We start from the raw sequence: 20,857 nt of genomic DNA on the forward strand, positions 1-20,857 counted from the left end.
GGCATGACCCCTCCCCACAGGAAAAGAACAACCTGGAGATAGACCTGAACTACAAACTGAAGACCTTGCAGCAGCGTCTGGAGCAGGAACAGACTGAGCACAGGGGGACGCGGGCACAGCTCACTGACAAATATGAGTCTATTGAAGAAGCCAAATCAGCTGCCATGAATGGTATGCCAGTCCTATGCCGGAGCATGCCCGGCTGCTTTTGCTATTCATTCCGTTCTTTTTCCGGACTCCTGCTTGAACTCCTCTGTCTATTTTATTGCATCTCCATCTTTTATTTTAATTAACCTCTTTCTAAACTCATCCTCCCCTTCCTGTTTCATTCTTGTCTTCTTTCTTGTCCACTATCTTATCAGACTCACCTGCAGGGAATGTTTGGGTGGGAGGAATTCAAGGAGTGTTAGCCAGTCAGCATGTCAGGACAGTGTCTCATTGCATATTAAAACAGGACTCTAAAGCCATTTTTGCAAAAGAATTATGATCCGCCCGGGTGATTTCTTGCCTTTCACCTTGTACATGCTTTCTTGTCTTTCATGACAGCTCGCTTGCTGGCTTGTTATTGTTATTTTACAGACTTGATCACATGGTTCTGATTTTATCAAAACGTTTGAAGACAAACATTTCATCTGGATTCTATGCAATACACTAACATGTTGTGTTTCTAGTTCCAAAGACGCAGTGTAGTTTACATAAACCAGTTTTGTCACATTTGATATTCTTATTCTAAGCCATTAATACTTGATCTCAAAACGTTCCTCCAATTAGTTATTGATTTGTGGAAGGAGGTTTTAGAATAGTTACACATCTCAAAGATGGATTGTTCAATGTGAGTTCAAGGTTCCAAAGTTGATATTCTATCATTTTGGCAGTAGAACAAAATATCTGTCAAATTTGAAACTAAATAAATCGCCAAGAAGGAATTGATTGTTTTCCTGTCACTGTTCTATTTCAGCTGTTCAGCAGAAGATGTCAGAGGAGAGCGGTGCGAGGATGCGAGCGGAGAGCCGGGTAGTGGAGGTGGAGAAGCAGTGCTCAATGTTAGAGTTTGACCTCAAGCAGTCCGTGCAGAAGATGGAGCAGTTGATGAAGCAAAAGGAAAGGCTGGAAGATGAGGTGAGTGATCCCTTTTGGCAGTGCATGTAATTTTCAGCGGTTTCAAATAAAGATGCATTTGTCTGCCTCGTACTGTTGATAACTCACCTCTCTGATGTCACCCTTCCCCAGGTGAAGAATCTGCGGATACAGGGGGAACAGGAGTCGAGCAAGCGTGTCCAGTGTCAGAATGACCTGAAGAGCCGCACGCAGGAGGTGGACCGCCTTAGGTGTTCAGAGAAGCAGCTCAAACAGGAGATGAACACAGCACTAGAGAGTAAACGCTCGCTGGAGTTCCAACTGGCACAGCTGACCAAGTGAGGGGCCTTCCTGCACTATAATTCTAAAATCCATTGTAACTGGAAACATGGATTACTTTCCTTTTGTCATGAAAGGTTGCATATATTGTCCATCCACTTATTACATTACATTGGACTTTGGCTCCATGTAATGTGCATAAATTAAATAGAATAGAAATTTTATTAAACAGAATAAACACTTTTATAATGTTACTTGGTAAATAGGAAAAGTTGAGGTTGCTTATTGTAAATGGACCATTTATATATCACTTTTCATTCACATTCATACTCTGGTGACCATGCAAGGTGCCACCCGCTCATTAGATAAACATTCACACTCATTTACACTCCGATGGCGTAGCATTGGCAGAAATTTGGGGTTTCAGTATCTTGCCCAAGGACACGGACAGTCAGGGCCAGGGATTGAACCACCAACCTTCCGATTGCTCTTACCACCTAAGCCGCTGCCGCCCGTGGGCCAGTTGAACTCTAAAGTGAACTGGCGGCCGGTCCAGCCAGCAGCTTTAATTGTCTGCTATTGGCCAGTAATGCTCTTTGGAAGTCAAGGCGTAAATTGCCCTACAATTGCCTGCTATTTTCAAATAAGTGCTATTATTCCAGCTTATGGTGACTATGCCAAAGCTGTTCTGCAGCGGTGTTTACATCAAAGGATTAGGGTTTAGAGTCCAGCTTCATCAACTCTATTGCTAATCCCCTGGCTAGTGCTGCAGCTAGTGCCGCTGGTTGTGGTGCTAGTTACATTTGACCACAGGTGCAGACCTGGAGGCTTGCTCTGTTTGCCTTGCTAATGAGTGTGGTTGGAAAGTGCTCAAACTTGTGAGCGTGTAAAATTAGCTACATACATAGAATTAATGAAGAAATGAGTACTTAATGTATTTTATTGGTGTGTTAACAGACAATACAGAGGCAACGAGGGCCAGATGAGGGAACTTCAGGACCAGCTTGAGGCCGAACAGTATTTTTCTGTAAGTATAAGTCTCAGTTCCACAATGTCTCTGTCCTCTTTAGAAAATGTGAATGTCACTGGCTAAACCGTCTGTCTGTTCTCCCTCAGACGCTTTACAAAACTCAGGTTAAGGAACTAAAAGAGGAGATTGAGGAAAGGAACCGGCAGGTACAAGAGGCTCATAAAAAGGTGCAGGAGTTATGCAGTGAAAGGTAAGAGACTCGTATCTGTTCACAGGTATCACCTCATTGATGTAACCCCCCAAATATGAGCTTATAACAAAATGCTGATGAGGTTACGTATGTGGGATTTTTTTTTTTTTTTTTTTAACTTATCAAATTTGTTTTATCCTGGACAAAGGGACTCCCTGTCTGCCCAGCTGGATCTGACAGTGACCAAGGCGGAGTCAGAGCAGCTCGCCCGGGCACTGCAGGAGGAACAGTACTTTGAGCTCAGCCAGGAGAACAAAAAGGCAACGAGTAGACATAAGCATGACATTGCGGAGAAGGAGTCTACTATTGCACGGGTGAGTAAATCCAACACTGTTGTATTATTAACTTCCACAATGTATATTGTGTTGCACATTAATTAAGATCCATTTAATTTATTGTCTCCCTTTTGAGTGGGGGGGGAAATGATGATATTGAGCTTTCTGTGCAGCTCGAGGAATCCAATAGAACTCTGACCAAAGATGTGGAGAACCTCAGTAAAGAGAAGGCTGAGTTAACAGAAAAACTCAGTACTCAGGAAGAAGGTACTGTCCCTTCATTGACCTCCTTGTCTCTTTGCTGCATTCAAATTGCGTTGTTGCACAAGCTGAGTCTCTTTTTCTCAACAGAGTATGTAGCTCAGAAGGAAGAGATTTTGAATTCAATCAAGGCCAACTACGACAAGATCCTCAACACAGAGCGAACGTTGAAGACTCAGGTAAAGATGTTTTTGGTCGGAAGGTATTTGCAAACACCAGCAATGCAAAGTAGTGAATGGTGACTGATGCTTTCCAACTATTCACCTACTTGATTGTATCAGGCGGTAAACAAGTTGGCAGAAATCATGAACCGCAAGGACATGAAGCTGGACCAGAAGAAGAAGGGCAGTACTGCCGACCTGCGGAAGAAGGAGAAGGAGAACCGGAAGCTTCAGCTGGAACTTAACCAGGAGAAGGAGAAGTTTAACCACATGGCCATCAAGTACCAGAAGGAGTTGAGCGAGATGCAGGCGGTACGTTGACCAAGTCTTAGGAAATTAGAGCCCAGTCAAATAAAAATGTGTTTTTAACCCAAATCTCCTGGCTTTACCACCAACAGCAACTGGCCGAGGAATGCACATATCGCAATGAGCTGCAAATGCAGCTGGATAGCAAGGAGAGCGACATCGAGCAGCTCCGGGAGAAACTGAATGACCTGCAGCAGCGCATGGATAGCTCTAGTCTCACCAGCTTGCAGACAGATGAGACGGACGGCAACATCGCAGGTAGGGTCACCAGAGGGCCTAAGTGGACACTGCTGCTGCTACTTTTACTACGCTTAAGAATCTCAAGTCCCAAATGCACAATTCCTCCGTTATTCTGCCACAATTAAGCGATAATCAAATTTAAGAGCATAAAAATAGTCTAGAAATTGCATAGAAAGACAAAGTATTTGTCTTGTTGAAGCCAATGAAAATGGTCTTCAAAGTGTCTGTTTCTTTACTGTTTTTGTATATTTTGATTATTTGATTAATTATGATACAAATGAAGATAAGATGTGTTGGGTTGATGATGTACATCCACTATACACTCATTTACACACCATTCTTTACCCTCCGCCTCCTTGCATGAGTTTGAATGTTTGTATTGAATGAGCTCAAGGTTAGACCTTTCAAACCTATCTTATGACCAAAAGGTAGTTCTTTCTTTGGGGAATGTTGTATTTTTGTTGCTTTTGACATTTAAATGTTTATTGCAGACCACATCTTTTGTCCATGCGGATATCAATCTGTTTCAGTCGTTAATTTGGGTGTAGAGTGTTTAACCCATGCTTTCATGGTGGGTAAGGAATGTGTGTTAGGAACATTGTGTATAGTTAAGACATAACAGCAGGTGTTTATTGAACAGGCCGTTCAACAAGCGACTGTTTTAGGTTCAGTACATTAGGGTAAGAAATCTGAGGCAGTCTCCCAGTTTTTTAAATCCACGCTGCCACACAGCTGTACAATGATCAGCATCAGTGCAAAATTAATTTACGATGGTAAACACCTAGCTTTTATCCCTATTTACAAATGTCATTGTGTTATAGGTATGTTTTCATAAATGCTTGTGTCTGTGGTTAAATCATTCTCTCTTTATTTCCCTCATGTCCAGTCGGTTCTCTTCTTATCTTTGTAACGTCTATTCCTTTCCCTCTGTGAGTAACTGAGTGGACGAGCCCCTCTTGCCTGGTCTGTGCTGCAGCTGTCGTGTTTGTGTCTTTTTGCCGCGGAGTATTCTTTTACCAGAGGCGAGAAAGCCATCTCTTTAGGGGAATTCAGCAACACTTTTGAAAGAAGCCTGACAGAGTGGAGAGAAAACGATCAGTCCAAATTGTCAAAACCGTCTGACCAACAAAAGACTAACTTTTGAATGGGATGTTAAGCAAAAGATGCTGGCAGAGAACTTGCTTAATGTCACAAGGTCAGCCCCAACGGTAACGTAACCACATCAGATCAGAGGTAACCGTCATACTAGACTACGCCCTGTGAGGTTTACCGCCTCACTCTCAGCACCTTTCAAAACGTGTCTTGAAACTGAAAGCTGTTTTTTTTTTATTCATGGCAGTTTGAGTTTCAAACACCTACACTTTTTATAATTTTTTTTTTTTTGTGCCGGCATGATCACCTAAAAGTAGCCCTCTGCTCGTTAGTACACAAAGCCCTCCCTCCCAATGTCACATTTAGTAGACAAGCCCCTATTAATTCACTGTTCCCATTTAACTTGTGTTGTTTCAGCTGCATGCACTTGGAATTATAATTTTAGCCCCAAATAATATACATAATCTGCCACGCACATGGTTGCTTCTATTAAGGAGTGAGTGATCCATCTAATTTACAGAAAATAAATACTAATTCCTGCTGCAAAACTCTTATTAAAGAGACATTATTTGAAATGATAAATTCTGACATGCTTTGCTAACATGCCTTAAGAAGGACTTAACCCATGTCAAATATGTTCCTCCTGCATGGGGATGTCTAAACCCCTCTCTAATCACCTACTCAAGTGCAGTTACCTTAATTCTGGCAGAGCTCCTTTAGGGGCACCCGCTGTATCGGAACAATTGAGACCTTTGTCACTTAACTTTTTATTTTTTTCTCCCCAGTTGAGTTTGGATTTAAACACTGCATGGCCTTTTTGGTTTTGCATTTAATTCACTGCATAGATTTGTAAGTTTTGTTGCGTCTGGGCTGCTTTTCAGAATCCAGACTGGAGGGTTGGCTGTCCATTCCTAACCGTGCTAATATCAAGCGATATGGATGGAAGAAGCAGGTATGGTGTTTTATTTGGTGGTTCCTCTGCACCTGCATTGTGTGGAAGTACGTCATGGTTTGTAGAGAATGCTGCCAACACCTCAAGGGTAATATCTGTCTTCCTCTCATTGCCCTTTTTAATATTTGCAGTATGTGGTAGTGAGCAGCAAGAAGATTCTGTTCTACAATGATGAGCAGGATAAGGAACAATCCAACCCCTCGATGGTACTAGATATCGAGTAAGTCTTTTTTTCTCCTCCCCTTTTTTACAGCCACAGTTGTGCTGAAAAATGTCTGCTCCAAGTAATATTGTATTGATATGTAATTGCTAATTTTGTGCCGTCTTGTGCAGCAAACTGTTTCACGTAAGACCAGTCACACAAGGAGACGTGTACCGAGCTGAGACAGAAGAGATTCCAAGGATATTCCAGGTGGGAGGCTTCTTGCTGTGTTGGAGATTGCACTAGATTTTAATGTTTGCATTCGGCTTGGAGTCAAGTCCGATTATGTAAAGAAATGCTTATTTTAGTGCAGATGTTTTTGACAGTATTTTTTTTCTCTCTCCTCTCTCTCTCTCTCTCTCTCTCTCTCTCTCTCTGTATTCAGATTCTGTATGCCAATGAGGGAGAATGCAGGAAGGACGTGGACATTGAGACGGTCCCTCAGGGCGACAAGACCAACTGTCTCCCACACAAAGGCCACGAGTTCATCCCTACGCTATATCACTTCCCTTCCAACTGCGAGGCCTGCTCCAAGCCTCTGTGGCACGTCTTCAAGCCGCCTCCGGCCCTAGAGTGTCGCCGCTGCCACGTCAAGTGCCACAAGGACCACCTCGACAAAAAGGAGGACGTTATTGCGCCTTGCAAAGGTAAAGTCCTGTCCTTGGCGCTCTAAGCTGTTAGGACAAACATCATTTTTTATTTTAGTTTTATTTTACAATGAAATGAGCTACCATTAATTAGAAATATTTTAAGGTGCTTAAATTGAGTTGAATGTGGCACATGGGTTACTCGCAGCTTTTGTAACTTAAAGGTCCCCTAGGGAATTTTTCCTGTAAACGGACAAAAGTTATGTTTACTTTTGATGTTACTCAGCAACACTCACATTCTTTTGTTGTAATTCTAGCTGTCTTCTTCTTCTTCCCTGTCTGTGCTGGTGGATTGCAGCATAACTTGGTGTGCTACTGCCACCTGTTCACCGATCAGTGCATCCTAGCGTTTGCATACTCGTAGAAAATGAGCTCCATAGGGCCACTAGCATTCAAAAACTCCACAAGGAACCTTTAATATTACACTTCCACAAAGTAAAATTGAAAAACATTTAAAACTGATATATAAATGTAATGTATGTATGACACGTTGAGCTGCCACTTCTTAATTGTGCATACAATTCTGTCCATTCATTTGGTTTTGAGTAGCAGTATATTGAGTGAGTCCATACAGTAAATACAGACACACCCATTACATAAATTTCCCATGAAGTTGCCTACAGCTTAAACAATTTGGCAATTCATCTTTTATAGTATATAGTATAGTATAGTGTGTTTGGATTTTGGAATATTGTTTGGGCAAAACGATCTATTTCTTATTTTTGTGGGGCCAACCTCGACATGTGGAGTAGTAGGGCTGCACGATTATGGCCAAAATGATAATCATGATTATTTTGATCAATATTGAGATCTTGATTAATTATCAAAATTGTTTGTTGATTTTATTCAAAAGAAATTTTATAGGCACATAGGCTATTTATAACTGATTTCACATCCATATTGTGCTACATTTCTATTATGTTGAAGTTGTATGTTGTACACACATACAGCTGCAACACATGTAAATGAAAATTACCTGAAATAAATAGCCTAGGATATATTTAAAAAAAAAAAACATGTATCTCTTTGAAAGCTCCTTCACTTGTTTTCAACAATAACTGATTAAAAGAGCTAGGGAGAGAGGGGGAGTACGATGGACGTACTCACAGAGAGACAGCTGACTCATTATGAATGTGTACAGCAGGCTCCGTCTCACGCTATTACTCTACGAACTGAAGTCGCATTCAATAACTTCTTCTGTGTTTTTCGCCGTGGCCGCCGCGATAGCAGAGTTACCAGAGGAAACACTGGTACAAATACAGGTTTGCCCCTCATGGTTAACAATATACAGCTGTGTTAACAACAACTAAAACTGTGGACAAATGTCAGAAGTGTGGACCGGTGTTTTGATGGAACACTGGCGCTGTTGCTGAGGAGCCTGTGTGAGTTACCGGAGGCGGGGCTGCGTGTAGAGTAAGGCTTTACAGAAGAAACGCAAAATTAAACTTTATCGATATAAACAACATTGTTTTGTGTGTTGAGAGGCAGCTGATGCAACATAGAGGAAAACATTTTTAGTAGCACCCTAGGGCCCTGCGAGCTAACAAACACTAACCAGCACGACCAGCACTGGTCACTGCTGTTGTCCAAAAAACAACCCAAGCGGGACAAAATGTTGTGTTTACTAGTAAACTGGTAAACCATGTGACCGACGTATAACTGACTGCTATCTGTTGGATTTCCTCATGTCACTCTGTCCTCTGTGACTGTGTACATCTAGAAACTAAGCTGCACGATGGAGGCAACAACTCTGACCGGCTGTACTCGCAGCGTTCTATGAACTGAATGACACTTCTTTTTTTTTATCGATTACGAAAATTTGATCGTGGGAAGCTAAAATCGTCATCGTGATTAAAATTTGATTAATTGTGCAGCCTTTTGGGGTCGTATTTTGGTCATATTTGTCAGAACTGATTCTTGACTGGCAACATCTTGTGCCCTTTGTTTTTTTGTTTTGTTTATTAACCCTCCCCTACAGTAAACTACGATGTGACCTCTGCCCGGGACATGCTCCTGCTGGCCCTGACCCAGGATGAGCAGAAGAAATGGATTGGCCACCTTGGAAAGAAGATTCCCAAGACCCCGCCATCCACATTTTCTAGAGCCTCACCTCGTTCCATGTCCACTCGCTCTGGACCAAACCAGTCCTTCCGCAAAAACCTTAAAAGCAATACAGCAAAGCTGAGGTAACTTGACAATTTGTGACTGCTGTCTAGGCTTTTGAGATAATTTCATGACATACAATAAGGCACTGTACTATTGTTTTAGGCACTAAGTTAGGGTGTGCTGCAGTCAGAAGTCTTATTATATCCCATATGGTGAGCTGAGATGTGGTCAAGTCAGTCGCGTGACCTGCTGTTTGTCTCCTGTGTTGTAGCAGAGCGCAGTCCAGCCTCCAAGCAGACACAACATCCAGCACTTGTTGACAGCAACTTCTTCAGAAAGTGTTTTTTTTTAGATATTTTTCTACCGCTATAAACCTTTCTATTTATTAATTGTGTTACTGGGTGTTCCTAACATGAGACACTTGGTTGCTTGGTTGCTTGGTTGGTTGGTTGCTTGGTTGACTTCTGGGCACTTTCCAGTTGACACTTTGGGTTTTTCTTAATTGGCACTAATGTGTTGTTGGGTTCAGTGAATAACTTATAGACTTACTATACAACTCTTCATTTAAAATGGTCCAAATAAAGGATTTTAACATTACCTGTCAAACATGATGCAAAGGTGTTGACGGTGTTAACATTGCAGTGTCTTTAAACCAGCTTTTCTGTTGTATATTGACTTAGATTGGGTTACTAACAAAGTTTAAGATATTGTGTGTCTCTTTTACTGGACACCTGTCTCTGTTTTTTGTTTCAGCTAACCATCTGAATCGCTGGGATTTTTTTCTGGACTCTAAACTTTCCCTCCTTCCTCATCCTCAAAAACAAAGAAACCTGTAATGCATAAAGAAAATTCATTAAACAAAGAAAGAATATATCAATAAATATCCAGCGCTGGAAAATTGCAACACATGTCAAACACAAGGCACCATGGACATTAAGAGGCCTGATACCCCCTCCATCACCTCTCCACATTCAAGAGATAACCTTCATTCAACTCAACAAACTTACAGCGCTCCATTTCTACCAGAAGATGGCTCGTCTCGAACTAAAGATGGACAGTGGAGTGATTGAGGGACTTATGTCATGGAGACCTCCTGTGTTTCATATTATATGACAGTTATACTAAAAAATGGGAAGGTTAAAGGGGGTTTTGCTGGGACTTCTGTTGTATGTGTTCAGTTTACGGTACTGTCATACAGGGATTGCAGACCTGCAGTGAGTGGTTGTGTCTCAGGGGTGGAAAATTTATATTTAGTAATTTATTTTCCCCCAGCTGACAGATACTCAAGCTAATTGCAAGCATACCAGCTAACAAAAGAAAGCAAAAGACTGATGCCTTCATTTAATATATCTGGCCTTTTGCCTTCATTCTTATCACTCTGCAAGTCACTTATCAGGTTTGGGAAAGAGTATTGGGACATAAGTATTAGATGTATTGAGCGAGGAGCATGCAAGAGCATCATTTAAATCTATGCATTATTTTTATTATAATTATTTTTATTACTCCAAGCCATAAGGAATATTCCATTGTAATGGCATATAGGAGTCCTAAAACTTAATTGACTTGTCTTTCTGTTTATTTGGTACATTGTCTTTGTAATATTTTTTTCTTGTATTGTTTTTTTTTTATGTATTGCCTTACATTGATTCATAGATACATGGTTAAAAAGGAAAACATTAAGTTAACAAATGTAAAACTGCACTGTTTGAATTGTAAATTATTTGTAGACTAAACAGGTGTAGCATTTGGCCCACCTAGTGCCTTAACGTTTGGATATTGATTTTACTGCCATATCTGTTTTTTCTTTTTCTTCTCCAAAACAAGACAAATCTTAACTCTTCCATCATTTATTTTTTAAGAAAATCACAAAACGTTTTATCAGAACTTTTTTTTTTACTCTGGTTATATATTATAAAAACTCTTGATGGACGCATTGCAATACAGTTAATGTGTCAAAACAAAGTCCCTAGTCTCGGTTCATTTAAGACAAATTTCGGGTTGGTGTACCTAAAGTGAACCTACCTATATAAATAATTGTCCTAGTTAACAATTACGAGTTGTTCCTCTAACAAGGTCTTGTCCCGTTAATGCAAAACCCCCACAGTGTATATAATGAAAGAGACATAAGGATTATGGAATACCTCCGCAATCTTTTTATCTGTAACTTTTTGTTCAGTTAAAAAAAAAAAAAGCACTGGAACTATGATCTACTCTTGTCTTGGATAATTTGCATGGTAAATTGCATTGGAATCCGCACTGATGGATATGTCAATAAACATATCTGTATCATTCACTCTATATTAGTTTTCACTACAGATATCCATCCTGGGTTTCCCTGTTTTTAATATCAGTCCATACATTGGTCCATCCCAAAACTGGACTAACCAGGCAAAGTGGGCAACATCCCAGGAGGCTCCAGACCTATTACTGTGTGAAGTGATATGTGTTCATTTATTTGAGAATTTGTTTGGGAATATGTAGCTCTGTCAGCTGTTTTTTTTTTTTTTTTTTTTAATTTTTATCCTGAAGCCCCGTTGGAAGAGGTTCCATGTTTGTGTCGAAACCAAAAATGTAGTTTTGCGTACATTATTCAGTTTTGTGCTTACAGGTTGCATATTCAAGAATTAGTGTTCAATAAATTAATGTTGGGCCAGATAATGGTGGAGAAAAACTGTTCACACTACACACGGAATGTGAGGGATAGGGGACTTAATCATGGACTTAATGATGACCCAGCAGGTTAATCCATCAATGGTGCATCAGTAACAGGGGGGGATGTTTAGGCCTAGATGCGTTTTATATATTGGGGGATTACCTGCTGTTGGACTAAACCTCACTAACAACCCTCATAGCACTGAAATTATATGTGTGTGTGTGCGCATCTCTATGAAAGAATGATGTGGGCAGGGCAAAGATGATCTGGGTGTGTGTAGTCTGGGTACATGTCATGCGGTAGGATGGCTAGCAGATGTCAGCGCGCATCGATAAGTTCCCATAGTGTTGTTGCAGCGTCATTCTGTTTGAATGAAGTTCAGTCTGAGAACTAGCTAGCTAACTCTTTATTCGCGCCCCGGTGGATTGAAACAGGAAAAATAAAGAGTTGAAGAAGTAAAAGGTTGCCAAATATGCCGGTGTTTACAGGTATGATTTTATTTTAATACACCGTATTCATTGATATTAAAATACTGTAAAACATGAACTCTTACACGTGTTTAGTGCATTACGTAAAATGCATTTAGCCTGCTAACGTTAGCTTTAGCATAAAATGCAGTTAGCATGTTGACGGTAGTGGGCAGTCTGTTAGTGTTGTTAGCTAGGCCACTCGTGGGGTTATTATAAAAAAAAAAAAACTTTCGAGACAGGGGACCATAACAAAAACGTTGCACTATTGTCACTGGTTGTTAGTGGAGTTAGCAGAATGTGTTTGGTGGAGTCAGCTACGCTGTCAACTGACACAAACCAAGATGCAGCTTGCTAGCGTTACTGCAGCGAAGCGCCAGCTAACCCTAGCTAGGTTAGCCAGGTAACAGTTAAGTAAGGTGTTTTAAATAGTTAGCTAGCTATTTAAAGACGGTGTTTTCTCAGCACAGCCAATCGGGTTTTATTATTGTTAGTTTAAGACACCTAGCGTTACTTGTCTAATTTTGTACCAGTTTGAAATGTAAAGAATCACGCCTTTAATTAGCACAGGTAGCCTTGCTAACCAAGCTATCAAAATCATGAGTGTACACTTCACAAACCCTTTAACGTTACTGCAGTTGCGGCTTCTTGGAGACCAACATTGAAGAAACGTTTCCTGTTTTGACATGATAGTAAACTTAACATGGCTAATCACCTTTTTCATCTTATTACATTGGCATTCAAATAGATGTTTATGTAACTATGCTTTCACTTTGTGCTGGACTAACGTTAATTGTTAGCTAGCTAGCTGTGTGATTCCATGGAGCACTCAACTGTTGCTAACAAGCTAGCTAGATGCTGTGTCATACAGTACTTTGACAACGTGTTGGTGTTTCCCAAAACAAGTTCTGGAGGCTAATGTGTGGGTATGTACTAATTCCCTAGTCTTTTTTTCCAGTAAATGTGAAATGGGGCAAGGAGAAGTTCGATGCAGTGGAGTTGAACACTGAGGAACCACCCATGGTTTTCAAGGCTCAGCTCTTTGCCCTGACAGGAGTTCAGCCAGACAGACAGAAGGTCATGGTGAAGGGAGGCACTCTGAAGGTATTGATATGTCAAGCATCTGATTCTGAGATGCATGTGAAAAAAAATACTGTGTTGCAGGTCTTCTTTTTGGTTAAAGGAATAGGCGGTGTTGTGTATAATTATCTTGTCAACAAATCCCGTGAAAAGACCAAACTAACAACTAATTGATCCTACTTACACTTATGGCCTGTATACTTTAGCCTAAGTGAATTATAGCATTATAATCTTACATTGTTGTCCGAAAACTATTAACTTCAATGCTCAGCTATGGTAGGAAAGTTATTGAGCTTTTTTTTTTTTACAGAATGTTGGTTTTGTTTTTTTCATGGGATTTTTTTGACAATAAGAAAAAACTAACCACAGCCTTTATCCTTTTAAACAGTTTTTAAAAAGCTAACCAATGTCTTGTCCTTTAACCTAGGATGACGAATGGGGGAACATTAAGCTGAAAAATGTGAGTGTTTAAGCTATGTTTGGATGCATATAGCAGGCATTTCTTAGTTCAAAGAACTATACTCCCAAATGCATTTTCACAAGTAAATTGATTGTTGTGCATTTCTTTCTTTTTCTGTAGGGAATGACTCTGCTGATGATGGGCTCAGCAGAAGCCTTGCCTGAGGAGCCTGCTGTCCGGCCCATGTTTGTTGAGGACATGACTGAGGAGCAGCTTGCCTCAGCGGTGAGTAAGCCTGAAATTTACCAGTACACATAAAACAAATATGGTGAGTGCTGTTCTCTGCACTGACTTAACATGTTTTCCACAATGTGAAGTTTACCAAGTAGATAACATAATAAATTAAATATCCTTTAGATGCCCCTGTTTTTTTTTAAATTTACTCCCAGGACAATAGACTCTGCAGTAGGCACGGTTATTTATTGGCTCCAGTCGGCAGTGAGAGCAACAAGACACTCAGGGACACACAGTTTTGGCATTTTTTTGGCATGTAACTTCTATAGCCTCGGCCCAATCAGCATTCAAACATAAAATAAGTTGGCACCAAGTTTGAAAAAGAGACTGAATAAATGACCTATGTATTATAATAATAATAATAATAATAATAATAATAATAATAATAAAAACAACACATGAGGTTTTCACTGGTATAATCCTGCTTTCTACTGATCAGCTTCTTAAAATACAATTTGTCTGGCCAGCATTTGTTAGATCTGAGAGCAATTTACCTCCCTAACAAATTATGCAGGATCAGCAAGGTGTTTTGTTATTTTCATGAATATATGTCACTTATTACAAAACATTTTACCAAAGAAAGAATTGTGCTCTGATCACTAAATGCATATGAATCTGCTTTGTCACTGGATACCTTGCTCCTGTTTAGTGTGCAGTCATATCTTGGTTAGGAAATTGTCAGTTCTTCATAGTTATTAACAAAAAGAGAGCTGATTTGATTTTCTGTGACTATGCAAGTTCTTCTTTGAAATCCACACAAATATAATAATTGTATTTGTTACCAAGTCCTCATAGCGGCACTAACAGCACTTAAACTTGGCACTAATCTAAACTCTGGGCTACAGCAATCAAGCCTGTACATTGAAGATTCCTTTTATTAATTAATTTTCATTTTGCACATGTTCTACATAACTGTTGTTGGAGTAACATCCATCTTATTGGGAGTGGATAACATGACTTGCCAACATTGAACATTTGAAGATAACAAATATAAACAAAGGGCCAAAAGTTTGGAACCACCTTCTCATCCAATGCATTTTCTTTAGTTTCATGCCTATTTACATTGTAGATTATCACTGAAGGCATCAAAACTATGAATGAACACGTGAAATTATGTACTTAACAAAAAAGTGTGAAATAACAATGTCTTCTATTCTAGTTTTTCAAAGTAGCTGCCCTTTGCTTTTTTTGATAGTGCTGCAAACCCTTGGTGTTCTCTCAAAGAGCTTCATGAGGTAGTCACCTGAAATGGTTTTCACTTCAAGTGTGGGCCTTGTCACGGTTAATTAGTGGAATTTCTTGCCTTATTAATGGATTTGGGACCGTCAGTTGTGTGTTGTGCAGAAGTCAAGTTGATACACAGCCGCCAGCCCTATTGGACAACTGTTAGAATTCATATTATGGCAAGAACCAATCAGCTAAGTAAAGAGAATCAAGTGGCCCTCATTACTTTAAGAAATGACGGTCAGTCAGTCTGGAAAATTGTGAAAACTCCAAGTGCAGTCGCAAAAACCATCAAGCGCTTCAACAAAACTGGCTCACATGAGGACCGCCCCAGGAAAGGAAGACCAAGTCAGCTGCTGAGGGGAAGTTCATCTGAGTCACCAGCCTCAGAAATCGCAAGGAATGGACATTAGACCAGTTAAAATCTGGGCTTTGGCCTTAGGAGTCCAAGTTTGAGATCTTTGGTTCCAACCGCCGTGTCTTTGCGGGACGGAGAAAAGGTAACCGGATGGATTCTACATGCCTGGTTCCCACCGTGAAGCATGGAGGAGGAAGTGTGGGGGTGCTTTGTTGGTGACATTGTTGGGGATTCATTCAAAATTGGCCTACTGAACCAGCATGGCTACCACAGCATCCTGCAGTTGCATGCATCCAGTTTGCGTTTAGTTGGACCACCATTTATTTCTCAACAGGTCAATGACCCCAAATACACCTCCAGGCTGTGTTAGATCTATTTGACCAAGAAGGACAGTGATGGAGTGCACACACAGTCACCGGACCTGAACCCAATCAAGATGGTTTGGGGAGACCTGGACCGCAGAGTGAAGGCCAAAAGGCCAACAAGTTCTGAGCCTCTCTGGGAACTCCTTCAAGACTGTTGGGAAACCAGTTCAGGTGACAACCTGTTGAAGCTTATCAAGAGAACGCCAGGAGTGTACAAAGCAGTAATCCGAGCAAAGGGCGGCTACTTTGAAGAAACTAGAATATAAGACACGTTTTTACTTATTTCAGTTATTTTTTAAGTACATAATTCCATATGTGTTCATTAATAGTTTTAATGCCTTCAGTGACAATGTAACTAGTCATGAAAATAAAGCAAACACATTGAATGAGAAGGTGGTTCCAAACTTTTGGCCTGTACTGTATATTAAATTGTTTTTTGTTTTTTATGAACTGTTTCACCCTTTATAATTTTAGAGGAACATATCCTTCTTTGTTATTTTCAGATGGAGCTGCCTTGTGGGCTGACAAACCTGGGCAACACGTGTTACATGAATGCCACAGTGCAGTGTCTGCGCTCTGTGCCAGAGCTCAAAGCTGCACTTAGAAGGTAGGTCTGCTATTATGGTTCCAAGAAGGTTAAGACACTACATACAGAGAGACATTGAAATGCACTTTTTTTTTTTTTCTTTCCCTGGTGGGTGTTGTTTTTGTGGCTTTTGCTAAAATGATCTCTCTCCCAAATAGGTATACAGGTGCTCTGCGATCTTCTGGGGCAAATGCACCATCACAATATATCACAGCAGGTACAAAACATGGTGAATTGTTAAACCTGTGAAATCATGGACCTATAATAACGTGAACGTACTAATGCATATACAAAATATGTATATACTTCTGCAACCTCAGCCCTTCGTGACTTGTATGAGACCATGGACAAGACCTCATCTAGCCTGCCACCCATCATTTTGCTGCAGTTCCTTCACATGGCCTTTCCACAGTTTGCTGAGAAGGGGGACCAGGGACAGTACCTCCAGCAGGTGAGCAGCTCTTCACCACAGTTACTTTCACTGAAATTTATACAGCAATGCCCAGTGTCTTGTAGCTGCATTCTTATGATGGTTTTAAGAAAATATCTTTTTCTTTTTTCGCTCTCTTAGGATGCCAACGAGTGCTGGCTGCAGATGATGAGAGTGCTTCAGCAAAAATTGGAGCCACTAGAGCCAGAGACTTCCATGGAGGTACAGTCTTTTGTTTTTTGTTTACCATGTGTTTCATGACGAAATAATAACTTAGTTGTGTAATTGTTAAGTTAGTTAAAGACAAATAACAAGTTTCATTTTTGCTTTTTGCCTTTTAGACTGAGTCTGAGAGTGGAGCTGCCTCTGCCTCTACAAAGAAGAACTTGATTGACCAGTATTTTGGCGTAGAATTTGAAACTACGTATCCTTTTGTTGAGCTCATCTTTCTACACGTTGTGTCTATCATGAAGAGTGGCGTGTAGTGTCATAGTTGTGTGGAAGTAAGACACGGCGAAGTTAATCCACTAGGCTTTTCCTTAACTCACCTGTTCAGTATGAAATGCACAGAGTCTGAAGAGGAGGAGCCGATAAAAGGCAAGGAAAGCCAGCTCCAGCTCAGTTGCTTCATCAACCAAGAAGTCAAATACCTTGCAACAGGACTAAGACTGGTATGGATTACTCCAAAACAAACACTTTAAAATATATTGAAAAAGAGGAGTATGTTTTCTTCATGAGTTTTTACTTGAAGATGCCACTGTAGCAAGACATGCACCTTGCGTACCTTAAAATTGAAAAACTACTTTGATGTTTTATGTTTGTCTAGAGTGAAAGAAATAACTGCAACATACATATATTGTTGAACATAATTTGTCTCCAGGGTAACAAGGATTAAATCATGTTTTCTTCTTCAGAGACTGCAGGAAGAAATCACAAAAATGTCTCCATCCTTGGAAAGGAATGCCCTGTATATAAAATCTGTAAGTTTTTCTTTGTCCGGTAATTTCTCTCAAGTGTTCTTGTCTACTGCTATATTTAAAAACTTAAGTTTGAAATTTATTTACATTGTGAAATTTGTTTTTCTACCTCTCCCTCTAGTCAAAACTCAGCCGTCTGCCTGCCTACTTGACTGTTCAAATGGTTAGATTTTTCTACAAAGAGAAGGAGTCTGTCAATGCAAAAGTCCTTAAGGTTGGTCTCAAGCCTTCACAATTTCTAATGTATAACAGAGCTCATCATAACTGGTAATGCAATGCAAAGTCTAATATTGTCTGTTTTTGGAAGGATGTCAAGTTCCCTCTCATGCTGGATGTCTATGAGCTGTGCACTGCAGAGGTCCAGGAAAAAATGCTGCCTATCAGGTCCAAGTTCAAGGAGGTTGAGGACAAGAAGCTAGAGGAACAGCAGAAAAAGGTAAGGCCTAGCTAGCTTGATAGCAGAAAAGCTCCCACTTTAACCCTTTAAACCCTTTCCCACTGACCAAAATCCCACTTACCACAACTAACATTTGGCTTTTGTCTGAAGTGGGAAAGGTTTTCATAGGCATTTACTCCCAGAACAATAGACTCTGCAGTAGGCACGGTTCTTTATTGGCTCCAGCTCCGATCGGCAGTGATAGAACCAAGACACCCAGTCCAAGACACACACTCTGTGATTAACTTCTGTAATCTCAGCCACAAATCCCACCCGAACATCAAATTTAGTTGGCACCGAGTTTGAAAAAGAGACTGAATAAGTTACATTTATAAAAAGATGTAACCACCTTAACATTTTCACTGGTACGATGATGCTTTCTACTGTTTCCAAACATTATGTTGCAAGAGGAGGAGGAGGAGGAGGAGGAGTAGTAGTAGTAGTAGTAGTAGTAGTAGAGGCAGCGTGTCTCTTTTGGAGAATAGCAGAGCTAACCTGTTTCAGGCGCGTTTGACACACCAGAGACAGCTATGCTTGTCCCTTAGCAATGGGAATGGAGTCCATTGGCTATTTTTAGCAGGTTTGCCCATGTATAAAAACAAAAGGCATATACACGCTAATTTCGGTGGGAAAGGGGTAAAACAGTGTAATTAGGAGTTCTGTACAGTGTCTCACACTTTTTTGTTTTTTTGCATAAGGTGGTGAAGACGCCAAGTGCAGCAAAAGTGAAATATGAGCCTTTCTCCTTCTCTGATGGTATGTTGAGACATGACATCCTCTGTACACTTTCAAGTTCAGTTACTATGACCGTAGACTGAATGTCTTTGAGTGAAAATAGGACATTTAAGGATGTCCTTTTTTTTAGAAAACACTGAGACATTCCCACCATTTTGACATTTTCATAGACCAAACAGCTAATGAAAACAATAATCGACAATGAAATTGTTAGTTGCAGCCATACACATAACTCCAAATACATCTTACCATTTTCCCTGTAATGTATTTATCACAATACATATTTGGGGACAATTGTATAATATAAGAGGAAGAGTATGCCTTCATCCTTCAATAAATGTGATCTATTCTAAAAAAATAAAACTGTCTAAAACATCAGGTATTGTCACAAGAATCTGAGAAAAGGCTTTCAAATTTGTAACATTAATCGATGAATCTATTGTTGACGAGGAAGACAGCGGATTTCTTCTACCAGTACTATTGCTGATGTACTTACAAAAGTAAAGGTTACATGTAAAATGTCTAAATGTTGCCAAGTACCTGCAAAATGTCATTGTTCCACCATGCCAAGCACCACATGTGGGTATCTAGAATTGTAGGGACACTTGAGTAGATGTCCTATTTTTAAGGTCTATTTCTTTATTATTATTTCAGCCAAAATTGAAGGAAGTGTGACAAATGTCTACTGCTTTCCCCCCCGCAGACCTCGGTTCCAACAACAGCGGCTACTACGACCTGCAGGCTGTGCTGACACACCAAGGCCGCTCTAGCTCATCTGGCCACTATGTGGGGTGGGTCAAGAGGAAAGAAGGTAAGCACAGTTGTTTCTCTCAAGGGCTAAAGGTGGCCGGAATGATCCGGAAAGTTGTTTTGGTACTTTTTTAATTATCTGTTAATCTAATTGGCAGTTAAATTGATCAGTGTTTCCTGTTTAAAATAAGGCCGAATATGCATTCCAGTGTCCCCCATCTGCCAGATCCCACTTCACCCCCCCGGGGTTTGATCAGTCACAAATCATAGAAGAACGTAATCCCAAGTGTACACAGATATTCAGGAACTTAAATGTTTTCTCTGGTCTTTGCCTCAGATGAGTGGGTCAAGTTTGACGATGACAAGGTGAGTCTGGTGTCTCCAGAGGACATCCTGCGACTGTCCGGTGGCGGCGACTGGCATATAGCATACGTTCTACTGTACGGCCCCCGGCGGCTCGAAATACTTGAAGAGGAACAGTAGCTGTGGAAGATTTCCTAGGAGACTGACAACATCCGACACACATACAAATGCCATTTCCAAGCACTGTCTGCATAGATGTGCAATAAAACTGGTGTCTTTAAAGATTTGATGACCTTAATTTTGTTTATTTTGTAACCAACACAGATGCTTGTTAAACGGTAAATATTCAACTATGATGGGCTTTGAAAAAGGAGATCTTTGGACTGGATTCTTAAGGATTTTAAGTCGAGCTCTGCAGTTTAAATGTTTTATACACATTGTATATTTTTTAAAGCCTTTGATAAGGTGCTCATATCATAAAAGCAAAATATTTCTCTTTAGTCATTTAATCAATGCCTAGCCAAGCTCTTGTCCTTGACATTCTGGCTTGTATCTTCTCACAACACTGTCACACTTGCCCTTGTTCCCCCGTTGGCTCGCTGGGAAACTTGGGTTCAATCTCAGTGCTTGGCTCGCATCATCTCCTGGGATTGTTTTCCAATGTATTGACAGATGAAGTTTCTTATGCCAAATCTTCACTAATGTGTTTTTGGGGGAAGTGTGTGTGGGAAACTGGTTTAGAACAGTTTGCCCTTGTGATGAACTGTGTGTGGTTAAATACAGACTTGAGATTCAACCTTGGTAACTCAACAAGCCTTGACCATGGTTCTCGCAGACTGACGTCTATGTTTCACTGGTTTTCTTGCAGATCTCTTAAACACTCTGCCACAATGTGTTAAGACGTCACTATCAACACTCTGTAATAAGTTATTGACTGATTGCTTTTCATAGGTGGTGAAAATAAACTGTTATATCAAAATA

The 20,857-nt window shown here is 40.3% G+C and overlaps 2 protein-coding genes across 3 annotated transcripts in view; both read left to right on the forward strand.

The window, feature by feature from the left end:
* rock1 (Rho-associated, coiled-coil containing protein kinase 1) overlaps positions 1 to 11,111 on the forward strand; it is a 32,181-nt gene extending 21,070 nt beyond the window's left edge. Inside the window, exons 18-33 of one of the 2 annotated variants that reach the window (XM_034886990.1) lie at positions 21 to 171; positions 959 to 1,119; positions 1,231 to 1,415; positions 2,314 to 2,383; positions 2,473 to 2,576; positions 2,725 to 2,890; positions 3,025 to 3,118; positions 3,203 to 3,291; positions 3,394 to 3,585; positions 3,672 to 3,837; positions 5,793 to 5,863; positions 5,995 to 6,083; positions 6,197 to 6,275; positions 6,451 to 6,712; positions 8,691 to 8,898; positions 9,090 to 11,111. In XM_034886990.1, coding sequence (XP_034742881.1) covers positions 21 to 171; positions 959 to 1,119; positions 1,231 to 1,415; positions 2,314 to 2,383; positions 2,473 to 2,576; positions 2,725 to 2,890; positions 3,025 to 3,118; positions 3,203 to 3,291; positions 3,394 to 3,585; positions 3,672 to 3,837; positions 5,793 to 5,863; positions 5,995 to 6,083; positions 6,197 to 6,275; positions 6,451 to 6,712; positions 8,691 to 8,898; positions 9,090 to 9,138 — 2,136 coding nt within the window. In that variant the 3' untranslated portion in view covers positions 9,139 to 11,111. The remainder of the gene's footprint in view (positions 1 to 20; positions 172 to 958; positions 1,120 to 1,230; positions 1,416 to 2,313; positions 2,384 to 2,472; positions 2,577 to 2,724; positions 2,891 to 3,024; positions 3,119 to 3,202; positions 3,292 to 3,393; positions 3,586 to 3,671; positions 3,838 to 5,792; positions 5,864 to 5,994; positions 6,084 to 6,196; positions 6,276 to 6,450; positions 6,713 to 8,690; positions 8,899 to 9,089) is intronic. The other variant, XM_034886991.1, reaches the window with a different exon arrangement.
* A 572-nt stretch (positions 11,112 to 11,683) lies between these two features.
* usp14 (ubiquitin specific peptidase 14 (tRNA-guanine transglycosylase)) lies at positions 11,684 to 20,694 on the forward strand. Its single transcript, XM_034886993.1, has 16 exons — positions 11,684 to 11,959; positions 12,897 to 13,042; positions 13,446 to 13,478; positions 13,599 to 13,703; positions 16,163 to 16,266; positions 16,404 to 16,462; positions 16,566 to 16,696; positions 16,817 to 16,897; positions 17,017 to 17,099; positions 17,232 to 17,346; positions 17,590 to 17,655; positions 17,774 to 17,866; positions 17,960 to 18,088; positions 18,787 to 18,844; positions 19,527 to 19,634; positions 19,911 to 20,694. The coding sequence occupies exons 1-16, from the start codon at positions 11,944 to 11,946 to the stop codon at positions 20,054 to 20,056; spliced, it is 1,473 nt and encodes a 490-aa protein (XP_034742884.1). The 5' UTR covers positions 11,684 to 11,943; the 3' UTR covers positions 20,057 to 20,694.
* The last annotated feature ends 163 nt before the right edge of the window (positions 20,695 to 20,857 follow it).

This window comes from Etheostoma cragini, chromosome 12, assembly GCF_013103735.1.
Source record: "Etheostoma cragini isolate CJK2018 chromosome 12, CSU_Ecrag_1.0, whole genome shotgun sequence".
NCBI lineage: Eukaryota > Metazoa > Chordata > Actinopteri > Perciformes > Percidae > Etheostoma > Etheostoma cragini.